The 27,276-nt window shown below is 30.3% G+C and overlaps 1 protein-coding gene across 2 annotated transcripts in view; it reads left to right on the plus strand.

The window, feature by feature from the left end:
- LOC106464968 (anoctamin-5-like) overlaps positions 1-27,048 on the plus strand; it is a 122,350-nt gene extending 95,302 nt beyond the window's left edge. Inside the window, exons 23-31 of one of the 2 annotated variants that reach the window (XM_022392777.1) lie at positions 4,231-4,285; positions 5,759-5,856; positions 6,867-7,012; positions 9,429-9,581; positions 15,834-15,886; positions 19,286-19,461; positions 21,408-21,513; positions 21,732-21,760; positions 25,243-25,378. In XM_022392777.1, the coding sequence (XP_022248485.1) occupies positions 4,231-4,285; positions 5,759-5,856; positions 6,867-7,012; positions 9,429-9,581; positions 15,834-15,886; positions 19,286-19,461; positions 21,408-21,513; positions 21,732-21,760; positions 25,243-25,252 (826 nt within the window). In that variant the 3' untranslated portion in view covers positions 25,253-25,378. Of the gene's footprint in view, positions 1-4,230; positions 4,286-5,758; positions 5,857-6,866; positions 7,013-9,428; positions 9,582-15,833; positions 15,887-19,285; positions 19,462-21,407; positions 21,514-21,731; positions 21,761-25,242 lie in introns of both variants that reach the window. The other variant, XM_022392776.1, reaches the window with a different exon arrangement.
- Positions 27,049-27,276: the final 228 nt, after the last annotated feature.

Consider the following 27,276-nt stretch of genomic DNA (forward strand, 5'->3'; position numbering starts at 1 on the left):
CATATAGTTGATAACAACAAAATAAAAAAAAATTGTTAATAATTTTATGTAGTTTTATTTAGTCCATATTGAACAAATAAAATAAATCTGTAGAGATGAGCTGAAAAAAAAAGTTATGCATATTAGCACAACAGGTTCTATGTTAATTGTGTGTAAAATGCACCATTAAAAAGGGAAGGTGATTGTAGAGACTTTATCCATTCATAACACCTAGACATTGATATAATAGTAAAAAATTGTTTTTCTAGGGCATCAGCAAGATTCATTGTTTTTGTTATGATCAAAGAAGGCTTTAATATCAAAATATGTAACAACCAATTAGAACATTTGTGCTTTCTGTACAATATTGATTTTATTTTTTAATAACATCAGTTTTATAATTTATAGTCTTTAGATGAATATTAAACTCTTTGGATTGGCATAATAAATTTTGAATAATCCTTATGTTACCAGTTTTACCTATAAAACTAAAAGTTAAAGAGTCTGTAAGCATTAAGTGGTAAAGGGGTAAGCCTTAATATTTCCTATGATACATTGCTTAGTCACCAATAAAAAAATATCGGAAAATTCAATATAAAAATTTTCACCTTTTATTTTCTTAGTGTATATGATTAAGATATTCAGTCTTTTAAATAATTGAGACTACCCATATCATTTGCAGGAAATACTTTCTATTACGGTCACATTTTGACCATACTTTAGCAGACTGCCAATGGCAGCAGTAGGAGGTCAAAACATTGAAATACAAAGGTATTTCCTGTCAGTGAAATGAGCATTCTCATTAATTAAAAGTTAATTTCTCTGGACTATGAAAAGTAAGTTATATTCAGTGATAGTTTTGGTTGTTTTATGGAACTTGATCAGTAATCACTTTAGTGGCAGTCAGTAATATGGCAAGAATAAGAATTTACACAGATGGGTTATTTGTGAGTTTTTCCAATCAAGATAAATGCACGAATCATTTGTAAAAAAAATAAAACAGTGTCTAAAATATAACCAAAATTGTCAATAGAAAGAATGAAGAGTGAGTCATAACAGAAAAAATTGTTGGAAAAAAAAAACAGGTTAATTATGAATGTTTTTTTTTCCCACATTCCTCTTAATTTGCTATTTGTGGCTCAAAATTGGAAGTGGAGAAAGTAGTATTTCATATACATATCTTTTGTCTCCCACAAATAAATTTGAAATCTTATTTTTTACACACACACTCTAATTTGAAACTGCAATTGGACAAATTAAGAGGAATGTGGAAAAAAAATCTCAAGTTAAATTATTTCTGTAACAATTATACTGGACAACAAAAATTTGCTACTGGAGAAAACTCGAGTGATTTTTGGGTAATTTGATGGTGCTTATATCAAAAATGTAGCCAGAATTTGTCCATCACTTCTAGACTTTTAGTTATTGTAATATCTCAATATTTTATCAGCTCTAGGTGAAATACCTTGCAATTGACTCAGTACAATAGATTTATGCTGTGAAATTAGATTTATTTGGACAGTTTAATAGGTAAAAGGCACACATTATTTATAATTTCAAATACTGAATGGATTGTATTGGTGTAAAATTTCAAATATATTGTTCGTATATGCTATTTGTTATCAATATAATTCTAGTGAATTGCAACACTTTTGATTCATTACCACACTCATCTACTCTGCCCAGGAATCACGAAACCCTCACATGCTCATTTTTGCTAGAACATTCAAGAAGTCCCTCGACTGATCATAAAAGGGGTGGAGACAGATGTCTCTCTCTCAGTTGCCTCTGAGTCACTTTGCCTCTCTTTGCACACAGTCAAAACAAAGTTCAGTCTTCTTCCTCACATCATACCTGCAATATAATCAGATTCTGAAAAAACGTATTTTTTAAAATCTTTTAAACTCTTGTTCTGTAAACATAAATTATTTTATATTTGGGTCTAAAATTGGTGGCCAAGAAAAACATTGGGCTCCATATGTGTGTTGTACTGTTTGCCAATCTGTGGTTGAATAAGAAGACAGCAAGTATGCCATTTGCAGTTTTCATGATATGGCATGAGCTCAAAAATCATCTAACTGACTTATTTTTGCATGACTAATGTTTCTGGATATTCAGGCAAAACTAAACAATACATTAAATATCCAGATGTTGCATCTGCAATAATACCAGTACTTCATAGGGATGGTTTTCCATTGGCACATCCACCAGCAAATTGGGAAATGGAAGAGTTATCCTACGATTAAAACAATACATTATCTTCATCCTCTTCATCTATTAATTCTATTTCTGTGGTATCTCAACTTAAACTACCTCATTTGATCACACAACAAGTTCTAAGTGATCTGATTCATGACTTGTCTCTATTAAAGCAGCCTGGGATCTTCTTGGCTCTCGTTTACAGCAGTGGAAATTATTAATTCCAGGAACAAGAGTTTCAATTTACCGAAGTCACCATCAAAGTCTTGCTTTTCACAACAGCATGCAAGATACTTTGTGTTTCTACACTAATGGAGGAATTAGGCACTGAACATCATCCTCAAGAATGGACACTTTTTATTGACTTATCTAAAGTTAGTCTGAAAGCTGTACTTTTGCATAATGGGAACACTAAGCCATCAATTCCTGTTGGTCATGTTGTGAACATGAAAGAAACTTATCAAAGCATGCATATTATACATTCCTAAATGCAATTTTCAATGAATAAATAAAGTTATTGAAGAAAAAGTTATTTTCACAATATGTAAGAACTAGCAGAGACCCGCAAAACATTTCCGGCCAAATTAGTATATTTATCGTAACAGTACTTCTTTAAATATAACGTTTCTAGCACAATACAAACGAATTGTAATCAAAGACAACGAAATGTATAAATTCACTTGTAAGTAGGCCCGTACTTTTTAAAACTTTAACTTATGTTCGATAAAGAGATAAATTAACACTGTAACCTGTGTACGTTTTTTGTTACTTTAGTTTAGTTAGGGACAAAAACTTTATTGTACTTAATATTATCGATAAATTAACTTATAATGTTATTCTATGACCTAACATCAAACCTTTATGTACAAAATGGTTAGTAAAGTATATTTACATTCCCCTTTTGTTGTTACTTCTTGTTTTATACAGCAATTGTAGTGACTTGATCACTGATCTTTGCAGCTCTCTACCGCAGGCAGACTGTTTGTCATTGAGTGAATAATGTGCATGCACAGTTTTTCTCGGAGAAACATTCTAACTACACATGCTCATGCAGCAGGTTCTCAGTCAGAAAGCGTAACGGTTGTATATATAAACAAGCAGAATAATAGTATAAATTTTTTGTATAAATCTATCATAATTCGAAAACTAGAGGTGATCAATAATTTTCAACATGATTTTTTAAGATCAGCATTGTCAAATCACTCAGAAACAGTTGCTTTTATTTCTGTTAGCCGAGAAAATTTGTTTTTCGTTGCCCTATTGGTTTTCCAATATTTCACTAGCTTTTGGCATTTAAATCAAGAACATCAAAAATAATTTTAAGTAGACTTAGAATGGCAAGTTACAACCATTGATACATTGTCAAGTTTGAGTGAACTTATTTGTAAGGAGGAATTGCTTTGGAAAGTGTTCTGATCTGTACTCTGTTGAAGAGCACTGTCAAACTGATAGTAAATCATGCAAAGTGAAGATTAAATTAGCATGCATTATTTACACTAAACATATTTTTGGAATTGGCTGTTAGGTTTGTGTAAAAAATTCTATAAATCCAGGAAATTCCCTAATCACAAGGATGAAGCCAGAAGCAGTATGCATCTGTTTTACTGATGATTTTCATAAATGTAATTGTATTCCCATCCTTTATATGAGTAAATCAGTAAATTCTGTTTGTTAGATTTTAAAAGTGTCATGGTGATTGTTTTATATTTGATCATGTTAATTTTTTTTCTAAGTGAATAAAGAAGTCTTGTTAGTTTTGAAACTAGATTTTATAAACATTTAAGGTTTATGTTTTAAGCCTGTATTGCATTCCAGAAATTTCAGTTCATGTATTGTATAATGCACTTTGTTTTTAATTTAAATAGATAATGTGATCTGACTGTTTGTCAACAAAATGATATAAAATCTTAAGGTTTATGTTTAATCTTTTATTATGTTATATATTTTATATGTTACAAAAACTTCTAAGTACTTTCTGCAGTACTTCTTAGATTTACAGGTGTCCTGCTTGCTGCATTTTTGTTTTGATGGTTTTAAATTTTGATATTTTAGGTTTTTAAAAAATCCTGGACCTAACAATGAATTTTTTGGATTTCAAAAAGAAGATGTGAGTACTTTGTTTTAAGCTTAAAATATTGTTTTATTATATCAGAAATAAGATTATATAGCTATAGCTCCATAAACTAATAATCTTAAGATATATTTCTCAGTTATATAACACAGTAGTGATAATAAGTTATCATCTATGTTTATTACATTCACATTGTTGTAAGTTATAAAAATTTGGAAAATAATTCATGTTTCAACAATAGAATCCTAACATTTTATCCAACATATAACATTTTCTTACAGAAAATTCAGAAAAAACTTTTAGAATTAATGGATATTTTATGTTGACAAAGCAGCTCAGTTTTTGTTATGTTAGGTTTAATCAGAAGAATGATAGAATAAGTGAAAAGTTCCTACAGTAAGTGTTGAGTATTCAGTAACTAAAAGGAAATCTCCAATAAAGACGAAGTATTTGGTTAGAGTTTTTGTGATATGTTTATAACTAAGATAAGAAGCTTTATTAACTGTCTCCCCTATTACAGTTAAGTTGCCATGTATATAACTACAAATAGCTGTATGTTGATTGTAAATTACAAAAGGTCTGTAGTTTGATATCTTATTTATGGTTAAATATTTATTGAAGGTACAATTGGAAAAAGCATCCTTACTTTAACAAAATGAAAGGAAACATGTTGCAAAATTCAAACGTGTAAATTTTCAGAAACAAAGTAAATACTTGCTAACCTGTAAAGATATTTTTTAAGTTAAAGCTTGTGAAAATTTTAGTACATGTTGTGTAGTTTATTTATTGTTGCCATGTGAAATGTGAAATTGAGGCTTGATAAATGCTAAGTTTCAACTTGGATTATTCATTAGAAACTTGTATTATAATATCAAGAAAATTAAAATTTCATATCTTTTCAGTCATATAAGGTACTTCTCTGTAACTTTTATGGTAGTTTTAATTTATCCTCTTAAAACTTGCATTTTCATTTAATATCTTAAGATAAAATACTTCTTAACTTTTATTATTTATTTTAAATATTGTTTTAAATGTTTTGGAAGATTTTCATGATTATTTCTGTTCTGGATTCCAGATAGATTGGATATTATTTTGTCTCCTACAGTCACATTTTACATTATGTGAGTTTTATTAGCAATGTAACATCCTCATTTTAAGTTGACTTTCTTCTATATGTAAACTTATGTGCTTCATAAGTACATATTTGTGAAATTAACAGTTTTAATGTTTTGTTAAAGATTTACATATTTTTAACATACAAAGGACAACAGTATTACCATTTTCTTTTGTGTTCCAATACTCGTTTTTCAGTAACTATTTAGATAATCCTTTTATTTAAGTAATTATTATAAATGTGCAATAACTTTAACACTAATGATTATAAATTTTGCATTATTTTCAATGTAAGTGTTTGTAAGTATTTGAAATATAGTGAATTGTGAATAGTTTTAAAAACATCTGTATGGAAAGGCTGATTTTTCAAAATATTTTTAATTCATTTTTTTATAGTGTGGTATTAGAGGTTGTTTCATTGAGCTTTCTTTGCAATTGATCATTATTATGGTGGGAAAACAGGCTGTTAATGCATTTGTTGAAATGGGAATTCCGTAAGTATGTTGTTTGATTTTTATTCATTCATAACTATTTGTCAATTGATACTACAGTGTGCTTAAACGTTTTTCAAAATAGCTGAGCCAATAGTATGCAGATACTTCATGTCTCATTTTCCTGTAATATATATTTCATATCTGCAAGTGTTATGAATTTTTTCTAAGTTTTCATCTGGAATAGATTAACTTTGGTTGTGTTCATGTGATAAATTTAGCCAGTATTAATTTTTATAGATTGTTTGGTCAGTGAACTCTTATACTGTTTCATGTGATGGTCGCATTGTATTGTTTATTACCATGTACATACAGGACTACCTTGTGTCTGTTGCATGGAGCAGAGATATTTCTGCATCCTATTAACTGTTTTCTGATTGGTCAGGTACAGAGAGAATGTATATTGTGAATACAGTTTTGGTGCTTTTGTACCTGAGCTGTTTTGACTTTTGTGGAAGCAGGATTTGTGTCTGACAAGACCTGTTAGTGAAATCTCTTATGTGTCCTTGCTGCTAATCAAGTAATTACTTTCAGTTGAAAGCTGTTTAATTACTTCCATTTATTTACATCTTCATTTGCAGTTGTCTTACTATTTGATGAATAGTTTGTTACTTTCACTTCATCTTCAATAAATAAGGCTAGGTTGAGTTCTGAGGTTACCATGCAGAGATTATACACATTGTGTATAATATGTTGCTAGATAATGTTTTTTCCCAAATAAATACCATACTACAGCTTCCTACAGAAAGAAACAACCTTGATATTTGGGTATTCTGTATCAGTTGTTATTTAGATTCAGTAGAAGCTGTAACTGGTGATTAAGGTATAATACTAAACACCAAAACAGAGTTAGTTAAATCTATCATTATGATCAATCATTCAATATGGTTTTAAATACATTCAGTGTGTTATTTAAGTAGCCTATATATAACAAAAAATATAATTTTTTTATTGTGCAGTTGATATAGATGTAGAAATGAAATTTCAGCTAAATTTTGTTTAATGTTTCTTAGATGGCTGTTCTGGGTTCATAAGAGGTGGAAAATGCGTAAGAAAGAAAAATATATGAAGAGAAAGCAAGCTGTAGTACAGTGGGAAAATGACTATAGTTTAGCAGCATGGAGACCAAATGGACTTTTCTATGAATATCTTGAAATGGGTAAGTGAACTGTTTTTTACATGATATTCTGAATGTATGACTTTTTAATTGTTTTAGGGATCAAGGTGCTTCACATCTGATTATCACTTGTTTCATTGCCAAGAGAATAATATTTACTAGTTTATAAGTGTGATATCCAGATATCACATTGCCCAAAATTTTTACTAGAGTTCCAGTTCAGAACCTAATAAATCCTATCTAATTACATCAACTGTGAAATTCGCCTTAAGTCTAGGATGGTATATATTGTCTTATAGCCAACACACCTGTATGTGAAGCTGGCTGTCACATGGGGTTCAAAATATTGCCGAAATCATAGAAATTTGTGTGTTTTGTCAATTGTAGAGAGAGAGTGTTATTCTGAGAGCGATTTGATTTCATTTGGAAGTTTTATTTCAACTCGGAAGGAGTCAAAACATAATGTGAAATTATGTCAGCATTTTTGTCTGTTAGGAGTAGTGTTTTAAATGCTGTCTGTGTGCATGTAATTAATGACTTTCAACTAACAATTCAGAATCATTTCAGCTTGATACATTTTCTTTCACATTTTTTTTGTGGTATATAAAGATGAAATTGAATTAAGTTTAGAACTATATTGGATTGGTCTACTAGATAACAAGAGATTTATTCAAAATATCTATTATGTTGTAGTACTAAATCTGTTACTAATTAATGTAAAATAAAGAAACAAGACTGGACACAAAGTGAAATACAAAATAAACAGTCTTTATTAAATACTAAATACAAGCACAGTGTTTGTACCTGTTTTAAAATTCTGTTGCTGTGGCTGGATACTCTCAGCAAGCTACTTTTCCAGATCCTCTTCTACACTATACTGATCAAATACAATATACCTTAGCATGCAAGAAATCTTGCATTTACCAAAAGTGATTTGGCATATTCATATGACTAGTAATTCTCAGTACAACTTAGCTAATCCCATAACCTCTAGATATCACCTGAACAACTATTTAAGGACACTGTTGTTGACATTCTTACACTGTTTGTCATATTGAGCAATATCCTCCCCAGGCAGTAACAGGTATTAATCATTTCCAAGAAGAACAAAGGTAACTTAGAACAAAATCAACTTAACAGCTTTCTTGATTACTTATTATGTGAATCCTGCACATATACAGGACAAAGGTTAAATACTATAATATTACAAGAAGATAGAAATTCATGGTATATTCAAATACCACATTGTTACAGTTTCATGTCAAATAAATGCATTTGATTTTGCTTCTTTTCTTTGTTTATTTTCATTGAAATTTCAAACAGTTTCTCTAGCTTCAGCAATTTCTGCTACTTGTTATGATCAGTTTTTGCTAGTTTGTCTTCACGATGTGGTTTTTTTTGCAATTATTTGACTGGTGAGAAACCACCACACTTTTGCTTCTATATACTAGGTCCTTGAATCCGTGGTTATTGAGAAGGTTTGGTGATTGTATGCTACTTTTATTATAAATCTTGGAATATCACATTTATAGGGACCCATATCGACAACCTATCGTGAACTTCAAGGTTCCGAAATAAATTTGTTTTGTGCATGAAAAATCTGACCTCTGATCACCATATTCAGTTCAATTGTAAACAACTGTATATGTAAAACTGAGCTTCTAATTCATTTAAAATAATAACATTTTACAATTAATTCACTGATAAAGTGGTTTTTAATCATTACTTCTTGTTTCTTGTATTTAGAGTTTTTAAAAAAGATTATGAACAAACTAGTTAAGAATACAAATAAGTCATAAAATTAAGCAAAGATAAAATTGACTGAAATAAATGTATTAAATAACCATTATAATATCATAACACCATCAAATATTGCTTTTGGTTATCTTAAGAGGTTAAGTTCTCAAAAAAAAAATTATTGGCAGTTTTCTTCCGTTTTTGATATTTCTCTTTGGGTTTGGCTTGACCCTGGTGATGGCAAGCAAAGCCACAAAATATTCCCTGGATTTTAAACTGTAGGTTTATTATAAGAATGACATTCAATCTCATGGCATGGATTGTGGGTGGTAGGGTACTGCTGACAGGCTGCTTTCCTCTGGTCATTGGTTCAAAATAAGGGATGGTAGCAGACAGCTTGTTTAAGTGACAAGACTTTTTATATTTTTTCTCTTAAATTTGTTTTACTTATCACCTGTTTTTTTTAAGTACTTCACTTATTTTAGTATTTTTCAAGTATTAGCGTATTTTGACAGTTAGTGAATATTTTTGTTTGGAAAAGTTTTTCTTTCTACGGAAACCACTTCCAAAACATATTTGAGATCATCAAGTATGCAAATGAAAATGTTTTAAAACACAAAGTGCAGTTTCATCATTTGCTGTTCATCTTATGATAATTTCCGTTATTCGTATATTAACATGGTTATTATTTTTTTATATTTCTATTTATATATTTATGCAGTGTTGCAGTTTGGATTTGTCACCATTTTTATAGCAGCATTCCCGCTTGCACCTCTTTTTGCTCTGGTAAATAACATGCTGGAAATCAGGCTTGATGCCAAGAAGTTTATTACTTGCTATAGAAGGTCTGTGGGACAGAGGGTTAAAAACATTGGTAAGTTTATCCAATAAGAATTTGGCAACATTGTATTCTGATGATGTGTGAAAATTTGCAATAAAGTAATACAGTTTTCTTGTTTTTTAGTTATAGCTGAAGTAGCTACTAATTTCATCTTTCTTTAAAAATTATAGAACATACCTTTAATCAGGTATATTCATATAATTTTTCTAAATTTTTGTGCAGGTGTTCTTCATGTAGTTATGACATTCTTGTTAATTAGACATAAAAAAAAAACATAAAAAAGGTGTAAGAAATTACACATGGTGGTTGTTGAAAGATAAAGAAGAAGTATGTTGTAGGTTAAACCACCGAAGACAACAAGGTGTTAAATACAAATATGTATATATATATTTTATAAAATATATTTTTGTAGATACAACATTTTGGACAATGCCCTTCATCAGGTATCTCTAGCTGAACAGTAAAACTGTAAACAAAAAGTTCTAAATCGAAGGTTGCATGATACTATAGCAAATGAACGTGTCTTACAATGTTTATAAATGCTGGGAAAAATATGAGTGAATTACATGTATACATATACTTACATACATATATATATGTACACACAAATAAACTGAGAACTTGGTAAAAGTAAAAAAAGGAGTAGTTGACACAAGCCATAAGAAAACATCTACGAAAAAAAAAAAGGATTAGATAAATACATAATGTACTGTATAATAGTTGTAAGAGAAGTTAAAACTAAAGGATAGAAACGTTACAAAAGGCTAAAACGTTCATTTATCCCATTGGATGGATAGTTCCCAGGTCAAAATTGATTTTGTTTTCTTGTAGTTCACATTTGTATTTGTTTGTAGAAGCATCCTTCAAAACAAGTATTTTAAAATGTTCAAGGGTTTGGTTTGGCAAATTAAAGTGTCGAGCTGCTGGTTTATTTGTGTTAAAATTTATTATGTTTCCGAGATGTTCTTGGATCCTTTCTGCTAATAATCTACTGGTTTAATAATGTATAATTTTCTATAACAAGTGCATACATTGGAATATATGATGCATTTTGATGTGTAGTTATATTAATGTAAAACTCAATTTAGAATCCTGCACAGATGTTCTTGGGTCAGTGTAAGCACATGTGTTGCAGCATCATTTATTACAAGGATAGCTCTATAGTAATATTTGTGAGTTTTTGAAGGCTGCTATGAACTAGGTAGCTTCCAATATTAGTATTGTGACAGTAGGAAACTGTTAAATGACTTTAACCTGTTTGTTGTTTATGTGGTAAGTGAGGATAAGAGGTGGTCTGATACAGGAGAGTTTAGAGTTTGTGTTCATGAGAGATGAAGGGGAGTTGTGGTCTTGATTTACAACAGAGTTGCAAGCTCCTTTTAGGAGATGTTGAGGGTAGCCACGATCATGGAAAATTGATTCCAATTCTATTGAGTGGACATTGAAATCATCAGGTTCACTACACAATATCTGTAGCACAAGGAACTGGGATTTTGGGATGTCCTTTTTCATGTGTATAGGATGGTTAGAATTGAAATGTAAATAGTTGTGGGCATTTGTGAGTTTATAATGAACACTGATTGTGATTTTGTCAGAAGAATATCCAGAAATGGTAGTGATTAAATGAAAATATTATGTGTATAGGCTAGTGAAGGATGGAAGTTACTTATGTGATGAAGAAATGTTTCTAGTTCAGACAATTTGCGTGTGAAGATTTCAACAATGTCATTGATATACCTCTTGTAAAGGAGAAGTAAGAGACTATCATACTGTGTAAACATAAGTTCGTTGATATATCCCACAAAAAGATTTACAGAATTTGGACCAATTTTAGTTCCTGCTTGTAGAATTCATTGTTAACACAGAACCCTCTGCATTTTAAAACTAATCCTGCTAGATGGAGTAAAGTGTTGGTAGGGAGGTGAAGTTCAAGGCATTTGTCAAAAAAATGTCTGAAGGCTATTAAACCCTCCTGTTGCAATATTACGGTATATAATGAATTGATGTCCATTGTAAATAAAAAGACCGAGTCTGGTTTTGGGTTAAAAGTAACTGTGTTGAAGAGTTTAAGGGCATGATAAGTATCCTTAATATAAATAAGAAATGAGTGAATGATGGGAGCCATTATGGAATTCAAATAACTGGATAAGTTCAGTTGGTGCATTGCAGGTAAATACAGAGGGTCTACCAGGATTGTTAGGTTTATGAATTTTAGGCACTAAATAGAAAACACTTATTCTAGAGTTAGAAATGAGTAGTATCAAAATTTTAGCAGACGTGGGTAGTTCCTCAGCATCAATTAATTCATTGTCAGTGTTGATAATGGCTTCATGATATTTCGATAGCAGATCATCTCAAAGCAGTTTGTATGATAATAAGTCACTCAGGTGACGTGACACTTCTTGGAGGTAAAAATCCTTATGCCATATGACCACAGTTCCTCCATTATCCAATGGTTTGATAACAATATTATCTCGAGAACAAATGTTTTTTAATGCTTGATGTTCTTCATAGGTGAGGCTGTTTTTAGAGTTTAGTGCTTTGTAGTCATGTTTGTTGATCTTAGTATAACATTTATCTATATAATAATCAAGTAGTGCTGGGAGTGTGTTTTAAGTTATAAAAGGGGTCTTTGGTTGTACTGGTTTGTGTGGTTACACTATTTAAGTTGGTGCTATTTATATCAGGTTCTGTATGACAATTTTTGTTGGTTACATTTATATTGTTGGTATGAAGATAAGTGTGGATCTTTAAGTGCCAAAAAATAGATTGCAATCTTGTTTTGAGTGAAATTCATTCATTCTTGGTTGAATGTGGACAAAGCTAAGTCCCTAGCTTATTCAGCACGGATCTTTCTGCATTTGTTAAAGTAAGGTCAGGTGGAATAGTTATGATGTTAGTTTTAGTCAGTGTCTTTCTCTCCGTGGAATGATTTAACGTGTTATCCTCTATTAAGGATGGCTGCAAATTGTTTGAATGCACAATTCTGAGATTTAGAAAATTTTGCCTTTTTTATCACATAGGGCAGAATAATAGGTAGAATTAAGTTTTTTACAGTAGTATGCACTTGTCTTGCGGTAGTAATATCTGTCAGTTCATACAGTCTCTGATGGTAATAATGCAAGTCTTCAGAGTTTCTATCACTGTTGAACAAAAGGGATTTAAGAGTATCTTTCACAAGGCCAACTGATGTTTTATATAGCCTGTGGTTAACAGTCAGAAAATATTTACGGTCTTCAGCATTTTGTGGAGTGTGAAACGTTAGTTTGAATCCATTACTAATATATATATATATATTTGTATTTAACTTCTTGTTGTCTTCGGTGATTTAACCTACAACATACTTCTTTTTTATAACAAAAAACATAGATGTGCTACTCCTTTTATGCAGGTAACTGTTACATACAACTACTTAAATCTCAAGCTAGTATGTATGTATGCATTCTTTCTATAAAGGTAGCTTATTTAAAAAAAAGGAATACAGAAACAATCAGACTGTCTTGGAATGGTTTGAATTATGTATGCAAACAAGTAGCTGAAGTATGTAACCTAATGACTTGTAGAGTATCATATTAATGATTTTGCCTGACTATAAAAGTGGAGTATGTACACAGGCTTTGGTCTCTATTGGTCTTGATGTATTCTCTGTTCTGAGCAGACATTTGAAGAGCTTCTTCACTCTAGCAGTCATTTGAAGTCATAATAGAAAGTAAGAATCTGGTCAGTTTGATGACAAACACAGATGTTTTTAGAAATAGTTTTTTCTTTTTTGTTTATTCACTTATGTTGGTTCTTTTTTGTTGTCCATGTTGGATTTATGTTTTTACATAATATTTCTTTAATTTGTATTTTGCACATAGTTGATATTCATCTTTTTCTACAGATGTACCTGAATACTACAATAGTAATGACTTGATAGAAAGAAATTAATTTGATTATTTGAACTAAAACTAAACTTAGAATCTGAAGCATATAGAAGGGTACCTGTAAAACTATTTTAAATGCCTTATGCAATGAAAGCCTCAAGCTCAAGTGTTGTGTGACTGAAAAAATTGCTAGTCATAATATATTTAATCACAATTAAAATATAACAACTAACAATGTTTGCACGTACATTTAGACCTTTATTCATAATGCAATAATACGTGCAAACAATATGATTACATATATGATAGACACAGACACACATATATATGTCTATGTAATTTATTTTAAGTAGGATTGAATTAAAGCCAACATTTTTTTTTGACAAAAATGCTCTAAACTTCTTTAAGGAGACAAAAATTTTGTAATTTTTAGGTAGCTTTAGAATGATCAATGAAGTTGAGAAATAGTTTACATAATAAGGAATCATATTGCACACACATCTACTCTTCACATTTGTTGAAAATGAATTATAATAAACACATTAGTATTACAGTGACACAAGTGTTATGGAAAATAAAATATTTGTATATCTTTCTTACTATATAATAGTTATAATAGTGATTTCAAAATGCTATAATATTTTGAAATATTAGTTCGTTCCCTTCCCTTTCACACACACCAGAGATGTGCTCGCACATACATGGCATAAGATGATGCCTTTTTTTTTGTGTGTGTTTACTCTATAGTGTACAGTTCTGCAATATGGAACAAACAGTGAATTTCAGTAAAACCCAGATGAATTCAAATTCTTTTTTAATTGGTTTACTGTTTTATAAGCATAGTTTTTTTAGTTTTAATTAGGAACATTATAAACATAGATTTCAGAACACGAATATTAACTATATATATATTCCATGTTTGTAAAATTTGCATTTCAATATCAAAAAATTTGTTATATTATTGTATTATTTGAATGTTGCTTCCCCCTGGTAGTTTGACATGTCCACCCTCCTACTACAGGGTATAGTACCACACTTGTTAAGAAACAATAATTTAGAGATTCCTACCATAAGTATAATAAAATTAACAAATATGTACCATTAAATTATTAAACTGTTTGGTCAAATAATTATATTATGATACCAGTTGTTTTATTATCATCATGCACATATCTGTATGTTTTGACAATCTAGATTCCTTGTACCACTACTGGTGGCTTGAGTGTGGAGTAGCATGGTGAAAAAATAAACTGTTTTCTGTGTATTGTTGTTATGATTAGATATTCTGTTGCAGTTGTTTTTGTAGTTAATCATTGACATAATGAGACATTTGTTGAAATTACTGGGCCTGTTCGGGAGAGGTATAGAAAGCCATCTTGCCTTCTATCAATGAAGTTCTTCATAAAAAGTATCAGGATTTGGCAAACCTTCCCTGTAAAAACCTATAAAAATATTTTTTTACATAACAAAAATAAGAGGTTTGGCCACCCCCACCCCCTCCTGCATGTGTGCATGCATTTGAAATTTCTTTTTTATATCTTGTTTTGATTTTTTTACTCTTAGAAGATTTACTTTAACAGAAAGTTTGGTTTTAATTTCCAGAGAATTCTATGAGCTGATAATGCTTGAAAGCCTCTTTTAAGTAATGGGTATTTGATTGTAGCATCAAATATAAACCTGTAAATCTGTAGAATCCAAAATAAAACATTGTAGTGAAAGTGTGTGGTTTGTGACCACTAGTGTGTGAAAAAATTGAAAGATTTATTTTTTGTAACAGATTACATTGAATTATGTATTTAAGGTTGGGTACGTTCAAGTTATTTTAAAGAAATTAAATCTGACCCAGAAACCAGTTGTGTTTGAACATACATATTTTGGTAAATTATGTATGGTGTTTTGAAATGTTTTTACTCACACAGTAATCCTATATTTATATAGGAATTTTAAGAATATGCAGCATTGATGATACTAATTTATTCTTGTAAAGACAGATTGGGCTTCACAGTTATATTTTTAGTATCTTGGTAAATTTTACATAATTTTAAGTTATAATACAGTGGATGCTAATATATCATTTTAGCCATAAGAGTGCATCATAATCAAAATGCTTAACTTATAAAAAATAAAAAAATACAGCTCACTTATGTCACATGAGTTGAAATGTTGACCATTAAGATTTGTTATAAAGTTCTAAAATTAACAAGTACATCTGTATCTGTTACAAATTAGTCTTGTATCATGGAATTTTGATAGTAATGTATAAAATACACATTTCCAAAGCATATATAACTGTTGTAAGACATTTTGGTGAAATGAAACTTTGGTAACATTCCCATTTTGTTTTTCTCTTTGACGGATGGGTATAAAATTAAACATATTTTTTATGTACTTCTAACAAACTTCCTTCTTCTCTTGGCAGGGATATGGTACCGAATTCTTGATTCAATTAGTAAATTAGCTGTTATAACAAATGTAAGTTGCTTTAGTTAACTATGTTTAAGAATTTAACTTGAAATCGTTCTTGACATCATAGACTTCAATGACAATAAATCTTCAGATTGTGCTATTAGCATGATTTTTTTACTATGTTTAAGGTGATTTTAACATATTCTTTTAAAAAACAAAATGTGTTTAAAATAGGCACATACACATACACTTACACATATTCTTAATTGTAAAATAACTCTCAAAAATAGGTTACTTGATATGTAATATTTTTTGAATGTGATATATTTGAATGGAAATATTAACTGATGACTTATTATTTCTCAGCTCTACAATACTTAAAACTACCTTCAAAATCTTATTATACAAAATTCAAAAATATATGCATTAAATCATCTAAATTGATATAACTAATTAATCAGAAAGTTTGTCCTTATGTAATATATTTATTGCAGCATGCAGTCTTATTTCAAAGGTTCAAAGTATTGATCTTTTTGTTATTGACTCAAAAATCATAGTAAACAAAGGAATAGCAAGATCAGTGATCAAAAACAAAAAACAGAGACAGTATTCAAATATTATCTCTGAAATACATTGATGAATATTGAACTTTTTACTCCAATTTCAAGTCTACAGAAACGAAATGGCAGACACACATATATATGTCCTTGCAAATAAGGACATTAATTACCACTCTAAATATAAGAAAATTTCATATAGATTATGAGTCTATTTGAATATTTTCACTTTTTACAGTATTATTTCTCAATAAAGCCAAAAAATGGAACCTACTATTGAAAATATTTATAAAATGCTAGAGTTTTCTTATCATTTACCATTGTATCAAATTCACAGTTTTAAGTGTTTCAGTTTGTGGTTAAAAGAAAAATATCTTCATACAGTATTTCATTGCATATATTAAAATATCTAAACAATATAAGTTGAGAAAGAGAGTCAAAGGTTAAGAAAGCTATGAGAGCATAGTGAGGCAAAATGATAATAACAGATGAATTTGAACTGTTTAAGAAGTTTTTTGTGTATATGGCTTTATTTTATTTTTGCTACATGTTTTTAATGCATGAAATTGAATTTAATTTTACCAGGACTTACCTTTGGGGTTGTACAGGTCACTCTGAAGTACCTTTTTATCATTATGCCTGGTTATGATATGAGAACCAGTAGAAAATCCATAAATGAGAGGGAAAAATTATTAGATACAGCACAAGGCTAAAACAAGAAGATAAAACAAAGATATAATGAAAAACAAAAAACTTTACTAGATTCAGGGATGGATGGATCAACTAATACCTGGAATTGTATTCTGATATCCAAGCCACAAATAATAATTAATTAGGTCCAGGATCAACATCAACTTGTATGAAAATAGATTAGAAAGAATTGATGATTACAAACAAGGACTAGTGAAATAAATGTAAATAATTAATGGTTGATTGGATTTGGATAATTGTACAAAGCTACACATGGGTTATCTGTTATAGCATCCATAATTTTGAACAGAAAGACTAGAGAGAAGGTAGCTAATCAACAGCGCCCATTGCTAGTTCTTGGGCTAGTCTATTCAAATAGTGGGATCTTACCATTGTTCTTATAATGTACCTATTTCTCCAAAGTGCATAAGATGATTTTGAAGGAACAGGAAACAAAACATGAGCCATCAGGTTCACATTCCAGCATGCTAACCACTAAATCAACCCCCCCCCCCCCCATTATTAAAGAAAAATACACTATTTGAAAAAAAACCCAACAGAAATAGAAAACTTTCAAATTTACATTTCAAAATTAAAGACAATACAGTGCATAGGTGTTTATGAAATAAAGAAATCTACACCAAACTGAAACAAACTTAACTGAATTAAAGTAAATCATTTCTGCCTGCAGTCAATAAAATTAAATAATTAGTGTTTCAGTATTTAAATCTAATCTTATCCCTACTGTACATGCCCCCATAACCAACCTCTTAAAGCACTAACTCTTTTTTTTTTTCTAATTTTGGTTAGGAATGCTAGCATACAAAATATTAAAAGGGGGGGGGGATGAGGATCTGCATTTATGAGATATTAAAACTTTAGTCAAAATAACTTCAATGTAAATCAAGTGATTAAAATTTCTTGATTACTATTAAACAACATTGAGCTAATGTTCTAATTAACTAGATGCATCATCTGTTTCTTAAAGTTTTTATAAATCACACAATTAAAATGTCTTGAAAATGTTGACAGGAAACAGGTTACCAAAGCTTGGTTCCTATTGGCCCCCACTTAAAGCTATTAACTTTTTCTTCATCATATTTTGTGATTAGTTGTGACAAAATCACCATTAAACATTAAGCATACAAGTGTACATACAGTATAGAGGAAATACTTGGAATTTCCTTTGATATTATGTTAAGTTGTATTTAATGTTCTTACATTTTGGCATACATTACCAGATGTTGCTCCATTCTTTAGGATTTGATTTTCTTACTCATTTCTAAACATTAAGCATTCAGAGTGTTAAGATATTAAACAGTCATCTGTGTCAAGTCAATTCATGACTACAATGGAATATTAATTCAAAAAGTTAGTGAAATTTCACACATAAAAATGTTAATGCTATAAATGTACCTCCAGATATCTTAATGTTGAGAAGAAAATTGTATGTAATGAAGATATATTGCATTTAACAAAAATAAAATTGCATAAGTACCTTTAAATGGTCAAGGATATTGTGATATCTTTAGTAACATTAAAATACATTTGATTTTATATACATAATATCATATAAAACCTAAAATAATAATTTTATCTTCAGCACCTTAAAATTTCTTTGAAAGTGAATTTGCTGAATAAGTGGGGGGTTTTATTCAGTGAATTAATATTTTGAGCAATCACAAATGTCTAGATGCAAAATATTCCTGTTAATATAAAATACATTCACTAGGTAAAAAGCATATCATAGGATACTACTTTAAACTGATTCATGTGTCATGGCATAATGAAGGCTACATTTACATCATTTGTGTGTTGTTGATTGATCAACCAGATGCAGATATGATATATATTTATGTGTTTTAAACTACAGTTTTTATATACTGTAATATAGCTGCTTTAATAGAAATGCATATATTTTTTTTCACTTCAATTCCCTATTTTTAAATATATGTTAACTCTTTCCAAAAAAGGTATACAAAAGGATTTGACCATGTTTTTTGTGTTTAAAACATTTTTTTACAGGTCACCCAGTTTATGTTAATAGATAGTTGTTTTATTTTTCATAGAGCATTAATATTTGCTTAGGAAACTATTTTTATATGCTATATGGTAATCTCAAATTAAGAAACAGTTACAGACTGATCAATATTTGTGTTTTTCACTCCTATTATTTTCTAATTATTGTTAATAAAATATTGTAATTTTTAATTTTCAGGCACTAATAATAGCTTTCACGTCTACTTTCATTGACCAACTTTTCTACATGTTTGTTGTTTCACCTGATGGTTCTCTGAGGGGTTATTTGAATTTTACCCTATCCAAGTTCAACATCGCTGATCTTGCTGATACATATAAGATTATTGACTTTAACCTAACTACATCCATCTGCTGGTATGTTCAAATAGATAATAGTAATTTGTGTAATATACAGTTGCTACAATAGAACATGAAATTCAATGTTTTAAATTTCACAGGTGGCATCACTTTTTGATACTGTGCAAATGTTGAGGAGTTCAGTGCACAGTAAACAAAGTCAAGCAGCTTTCCATTTTTCATTAGATATGCTATTAGGTTAAGCTTATGTCAATATTTTGTCTGCAACTATTTTACATTCCATTGTATTAGTTCATAATGTTGCTAGTTATCAAGACAATGATGTTTAGAAAAAGTGTTTGCTTCTTAATGAATAGGAAAAGGAAGAAGCAAGTGTACATTTGGAGAATGATAGTTATGTTGAAACACTTTTAATGGGATAGATGCAGGGCTGGGGAAAATATTTGTAATTTGAGACATTAGAAAAATTAGTTTCATGTATTCTTTTATATTTACTGATTGTCACATAGATAAGCATCACTTGCTTATCTATGTAATGATGCGTTGAAAGAGTTCATTAACTGTTCAGTCACTCCAGAGAGCTTTCAACCATAGTTTTAAGCCGCATTAGTTTTTCTACCTTTATTTTATAATTTAATTTTAAATAAATGATATGAAAAATAGTAAGCTAGTTAGAAAAAATATTATAAGATAGGTGTTGAGTATGTTATAATAAAATCATTTTAGAGCCTTACCTTTCCATTACAATCAACATCTCCACATCTAACCATGATCTACCTTACAACCATGCACCTTTAAAATATCCCTTCAGCATAGTTTTCATTACATGTGAAAAGCACACCACTACTTCCTGATTGCTTTCCATATACTGTCAGTTATATGAAGATGAGAGTTTCTCAGCACCTGTTTCAACAGTTTGATCACTGAAAAATGAATAGGCTCTACATCCAGTAATTTTACCAATATGTTTTTGTGTGGAATAGCAAAAATACCTATTTCCTTCTCCAGCTGCTTGAGGTACGTGCAATAGTTGAATGAATATATGGTGGGAGTAAGTTTTGTACATGTGACATAGATCACTTTTTTTCAGAAGGAGATTCTTCTTGATGATGTTTGGGTACATTGTTGGTATTTGCTACTGACACTTGTGTTAATTGATTTTCAACTTTTATGAAATGCCAGACTTTACTTACCATAGCTGTGTCTACAACTTGTTTCAAATCTCTTTCTGTGTGGTTCTGTTTCCCAAAGTTGATCCATATTATTTTGTTTTCCAATGCTGTTAAGTACAATGAATACTCCCATCTTGGAAATTCTAAATCCTCAATCTGAACACAACTTCATGATGTAAGTGTCTGAATAGTCTGCAATGGAAGGAGCTGTTACATACCCTTCCCAAGAGTGATCCATTTTTGGTACATCATCTTACCTAAGAAATACCACCCAATGTCAAAATATAATTCAGAAACATGCTATTTCACTTAATATAGTTTGTAGTTGTCATGTGACCTACTGATGGAAGGAGCTGTTACATTCCAAGAGTGATCCATTTTTGGTACATCAACCTACCTAAGAAATGCCACACAATGTCAAAATATAATTCTGAGACATGCTGTTTCACTTTATATAGTTTGTAGTTGTCATGTGACTTGCTGATTGGCATATATATTCAAAGTTATTTAATATACAGAGTTATTTTTATAAAACCATTGGGTTTATATGATCATTCTATACAAGTAGGATTGCAATTCGATTGTCAAACCATATTTTATTGCTCTTTCTTGTTCAGAGAAATCTAAATTGATAAAAGCTGTATTATATATTCCAAGTGGAAGATTAACATTTTTTATTGCATGTTTGTTGGTTATAAGTACTTTTATGATTCACTAGCTGCTACAATTTCATGTTGTTACAATCCAGAGTTGTTTAAGATCTTATATCTTAACAGATAATATACCTTTTTAATTGCAAGATCATCTACTCTGTCTTCATCTTTTATGTAGGTATCAGGGTTACAAAGAACCTCCTTCATCAAGTAATAAATATGAATATAGACCAGTTCACTGGCATATTTTAGCATTTCGTTTGGCCTTTATTGTTGCTTTCGAGGTAAGCAGTTATTTCTTTTTTAAATCTGAAATTTCATATCTTAAATGTGTCAATAATTAGTTTACTTTAATGCAGAGCCTTAATGAATAAAGCACATAACCTATTACAGTTTCAGTGATATGATTTGCTCTCTTTCTGTGATAAAATGTTTGTCAGTAATGCCTATTGCCAACTGAATGTTTTACCAGAGTTCTGTTTTACATTTGTGGTCTTTTCAGGTAAAACTGATTCCCTCAAAGAGTATCAGGTAGGTTTGCTATTAAATGGGAGGATGAGCAAGTTATATTAGGAAGTAATGTTGAATTTAGCTGAAACTAACTGAGTTTAAGCAAAGAAATGAATTGACTGGACACATTGAAAACTGTCTAAGGGCCAGGGTTTCTTAAATATCTATTTTTCAATAGGAAAATGTTGAAAAAAATCCCAAATGAGTGTGATTTATACAGTTCTTGAAAATATAACTACTGAAAACCTTGTGCCAAAAATCTAGCACTCAGGCTACATTTTGTCATATTTTTTCCACTTTGATGAAGTTGACCACTGTTTTTCACATGTGTTCTCCTTTACCAGAGTATATTGTACCTAGAATAAAAAGGCAAAAAGCAGCAAATTGTAAGGTCTTCTCTTCTGCTGTCTTTTTTCGGTGATAATATTTCAGCTGCCAACTTTGTTTACCATCCATTCTAAAAATACATTTCTGAAACCCATCACCGAAATGCATACTACCTTTGTATATTAGCAAAGACAGGTGTAGAAATTAATGTGATCTCCTTTACATTTCTACAGTACATCCAGATATAGCAGGCTAATAAGAATAGTTAGTTTGTATTAGACTTCTTCCACGGATCATAAATGTAAGCTTTTATTATAATGTGTCATTATACTAAGAAGTGCAAAACATATATAAGGAGTTGAATTATAATGGTGATCTCCTTTACCCATTTTGTGAATTCCTTTACATGCAACTCACCATGTCCCCAATTATCTGTTTTTATCACTCATAGATTTATCTTTGTAATTTATCAGTCATTTAAATCTAAAACTCCCAGCACTCACACCTTTTGGATGTTAGTTATACAGTTAAAGAGAGACACGCCTGTTATATAATCCCACTTTCAAGGACTTTTCATGCAGGAAAATGAGTTGATCTGTGACTAATATATTTCAAATCCACTCTACCCCAATCATCTGCACATGGTGGAAACTAAATATGGCGGGAAAACCATTATGTACCCTATATATTCCCCTCTGATGCCAAACTGAAATAAAGGAGAACATTTAAAGGAGTTCATGCAATTTCTTCTTGACTGATTTTTATTGAAGAATGCAATTTACTCTTACCCTTTCAGTTATTGATAACAACAAATGTCTTGGCTGTTGTGTATAAAAATATAACAAAATGACATAATTTGAGTATCTACACTAGATGTATGCATAAAAGAGATTATGTGCTTAATATAACTAATTTTATTACAAGATCCAAATGGACATACCCAAAATATATTTTGATACAGTGTGTTTGGGGTATTATGAAACAAATTATATACTTCCCAGGTTGACTTTAGACTCTAATATTTTTATTCACTCAAAAATTTTTAATTATTGTCTTGAAAATAAACAACCGTAAATGAGAGCACATGATTACGGCGACATGATATTTTGGATATTTTTATCTGTGAAAAAGTAATGGGACAATCAGCTTATAACAAATTTTCAAAACATAAATGTTTACTAATTAATCACAATAAAGGCTTGAATCATACTTACAAGTTTTGTGTTTCTGTTATTGCTTTGAAATTAAATTTTTCTGCTGGCGGTATGCTACTTTTAACACCCCACCATTGTTTATTTCCTTGGTTTGCTGGAAAAACTTAACACAAACTCAACATATTATATATGTTTGAAAAGCTCTATCCTTCGTCTATCATTTAGAAACTATTATATGTTTGTATAAGGTATGTTCTTGAAGAAATTTTACCCCAGACACCAGTGACATCAAACAGGATACTTAAGAAGGCCTGGTCCCTAAGTCAAAGGCAGTAACACATGCAGTTTGTGTACTTGCTTCTGCTCACTGGATTCATGAATGGATTAGAATTACTTTCTTCCCTCCAGATGTATTTTTGCTAACAAGTTCACTCTAGATCAGGAACAAATATATTTATCCTATAAGGATCTGTTCTATAATGTTTATATCTAACATTTCTTACTTAACTCTCTCTCAATGGACAAGTCAAAGGGTGCATGGCACGATGTTTAAGTTATTTTCAAAATATAATTAAACAACTTTATTATCATTGTATGTTAACACCTCTCTACACACCTTCCCACTCTTATTCTCCACTACCAGTGCACATTATTCTTGCCTCATCTAAGAATAAAGCTTATTTCAAGTACAATTACTTATGTAAATCTACCATGCATGGAGGATCTGTTGCTCTCCTATCGGTGGAGGGCCACTAACTGATGATGATTACATCACACACTAACACAGTTCATGTTAAAATACATGTCTTAGGTGAGAGATAGCTTAAGGCTATTGGCATGTGCAACATCTCAAAGACAGACGTGCAAGAAATAGCTATTGTGTGCAGAGAGGTATCTCTTGGAAATACATTTTCAGGTAAGGAAAATGTTAACTTTTCTGTTACAATCTACAGTCATTCTAGAAAGAGGGTAATTTAGAATCATTTTATATTTTTTGTGGTAGTTACAAGGTCAGTCAAATCAACAGAGTCCATATAGTGTTAGGATAGAGAAACTAACAAACTGAAAAAGATGTTGATACTAATTTAGAAGGTTCTAGAGTTTATTCAAATTAAGTTTAAACCCAGTTAGATGAAAAAAAATCTATTTTTAATCTTAATATGAAAATCACCTTACATTCAGACTAGTCAGATTCTGAGTCACACCCTGGCTCCATATTTTCACTGAAAAATCTTTAGTAAAAATACTTAATTAAAAAAAAACTTGCTAGATTTCATGAAGATTCATGTACTACATTAAAAGTTATAGTACATGAATACTTTCATGGTTTCCTGAAGGTTGCAAGGTCAGTCAAATGACCAAGCCTGTAGAGAGAGAGAGTTAACAGTTGTTACAACTTGACTCTTTCTAACCACAGCATGCCAAATGCAGAAAGGAAAGCACAGCTTAAGTGGTTCTTAGAATGCAGACTGTGGACAGTTAGTGACTGGAAGGTGTGATCTGATTTGATGAGTCATATTTCATCATTTTCTCCATTGATGATAGAGGGAAAATATGGAAGAAACTGTTAAAGCACTTGTTCTTGCTTATTTGTTCTGACAGTGCAAACCACTGGAAGTGATCTAATGGTGAGGGAATTGATCTCATGGTAGTTTGAGGGCTTATAATGATAAACATTAGGTTTCAATACTTGCAGTGGGCAGAGCACAGATAGCTCATTTTATATACTTTTTTGCTTGACAACAAACAAATCTATTAAAGAGAACAGTAATTGTAAGAAAACTGACCTTATGTGAGTGTAATGTAGAAAATAAAGTGTTAATAAAATGTTAAGATATTTATATGAATATAGATACATATGTTATATGATATATTCAAAGAAACAAATAGTTTACGAATGTGTTTTTAATATGATGCACGGAGAAAAAGATTAACAAAAAGAAACTATAGTAAATTTTTTTTTCTCCTCTTTCTAGTATTTGCATAAAATACATTTAATCAATATCATTTCATAACTTACAGAACATTATAGCATTTATCACAGTCTTAATCCGTTGGATGATCCCAGATGTTCCAAAGTCTCTAAAGCTCCAGATGAGGCATGAAAATTACATCACTAATAAAATAATCACTGATCAAGAACTGAGAAGAGTAAAAGAACATGATATTACTAGAAGTAGAAGTATTTTGCACAGGGGAAATGACAGGTTTAATTATTCAGCACCAGAGAAACCCTACTTCAAATGAGAATTTTTGATGGTTAGTGACATAGCATAAATGTGACTATTCTTTAGTGTCAAAAACCTCATTACTTTAATTAGTGTAATGTATACTAAGGTCTTCCATATCTCTTAAAAATAATTGTATCGACACTAAATATTAATGCTACACTGTCATTTGTATTTTTTGAATAGACATTCTGGTCAATTTTTTAGTAATATAAATAATATAATTTTTTGTAATATAAGGAAACGCTTCTTTTTCTATGTGGTTTTTTGCAAGCTTGCCTCATTAAAAAGATGCACATGTGTGCACACATATAGATAAGTGATAATATCCAGGTGCACACTCTCAGGGTCCAATAAGTATGAGTGCAAAATTTCAGGTCTCTAAGTTCTTTTCTCTTGGAGCTATGGTGGTCACACATACAAGCATGTGCACACATGTGAGTGTCTGTCTGTGCACATGCATGTGGATAAGTAATAATACCCAGGTGCACACCCTCAGGTTCCACTTAGTGTGGGTGCAAAATTTCAGGTTTCTAAGTTCTTTGCTCTTGGAGCTATGGTGGTCACATATTCTTTTCTATGTGGTTTTTCGCTTGCTTACCTTACAAAAAGATGAGCATGAGGTTCTTTCCTCTTGGAGTTATAGCAGTCACAGACACTCCCTTTTATTATTATAGATTTTAAGTTGTCTTGTAGATTTTTTTTATACTTTTTAATTTCATATATCTTAAAACTGTCTTCAATATTTTACATGGGATTGTCTGCTAACATTTGTCTTGTGTAACATTATCATTTGGAAGTATGCCTAATATGTAAGGTATACTATTCTGTATGATTTAGTTCACATTGTTTTTAACATTTTCAACTTATGCTTGCTGATAGGGTTAAGATTTATTAAAGTATCTTTGGATCAATCCACATTTTATGTTTCCTTCCATATTTATCACTCTGTAGTAATACATTTAATATGATCTGAAGTTCAACTTTCTAGAAATTCATTTGAGTGGAGAAGTCATAACCTACAGGATGGAAAATTTTTGTTTATGAGTAAGAGTCATGGAAAATTTCTTTTTCTTTAATTTTCAGTTTATTATTTAATTTGCATTTAACCATAGCTAAAGAGTTATGGAATATCAAGTTCATACCTTGAATTATGAAATAAATAAAAATTTAACACTGAAGATAATTATGTATTATATTGCGAGTACCAAAATTTGATTACAATAGGTCCCAGATTAATAGTTGGAAGTTTTTCTGTTTCTCAGTGCACTGTGTTTATACAATTCATCTGTAACTTTTTAGCTTGTACAAAAATTTATTGTCTGGAGACAGAAGAAGATATGAATGTTATGTTTATAAGTATATAGTTTGCTTGTTTCTCAAAGAGTGAACACATCGAGATGGAAGATTCTTCTTTTCAGAACTGTATATGCGTAAAACATACTCCATATAAATTATGAACACAAAAGAAATTTCATTAAGATGTCCCTAAGTACTTATCTTCCTTATTGATGATTCATTGTAATTCTGTATAAATAAGAATATACTGATGTTTGAACAAGTTATTTCCATGAAAGAACATACTGTCTTCTTCTAACTTCTTCTAACTTCAAGTCCTATATTACTTAATTAACAATCTAAAACAAATAAAGAACTTTTTAAGAGATATATGTATGTTCTATTAACAATAAGATTTTAACTTGGAATGTTGAAAGTTCAATTTCCTAAGGATTAGAAGCTTAAAAGATATATATAATATATTGATTTTGAACAATAACAAAGAACTTCTACAGCTATTTCCAAAACTTAGAAGTATAATTTGGCTATA

The sequence above is a fragment of the Limulus polyphemus genome, unplaced genomic scaffold (assembly GCF_000517525.1).
Source record: "Limulus polyphemus unplaced genomic scaffold, Limulus_polyphemus-2.1.2 Scaffold1797, whole genome shotgun sequence".
NCBI lineage: Eukaryota > Metazoa > Arthropoda > Merostomata > Xiphosura > Limulidae > Limulus > Limulus polyphemus.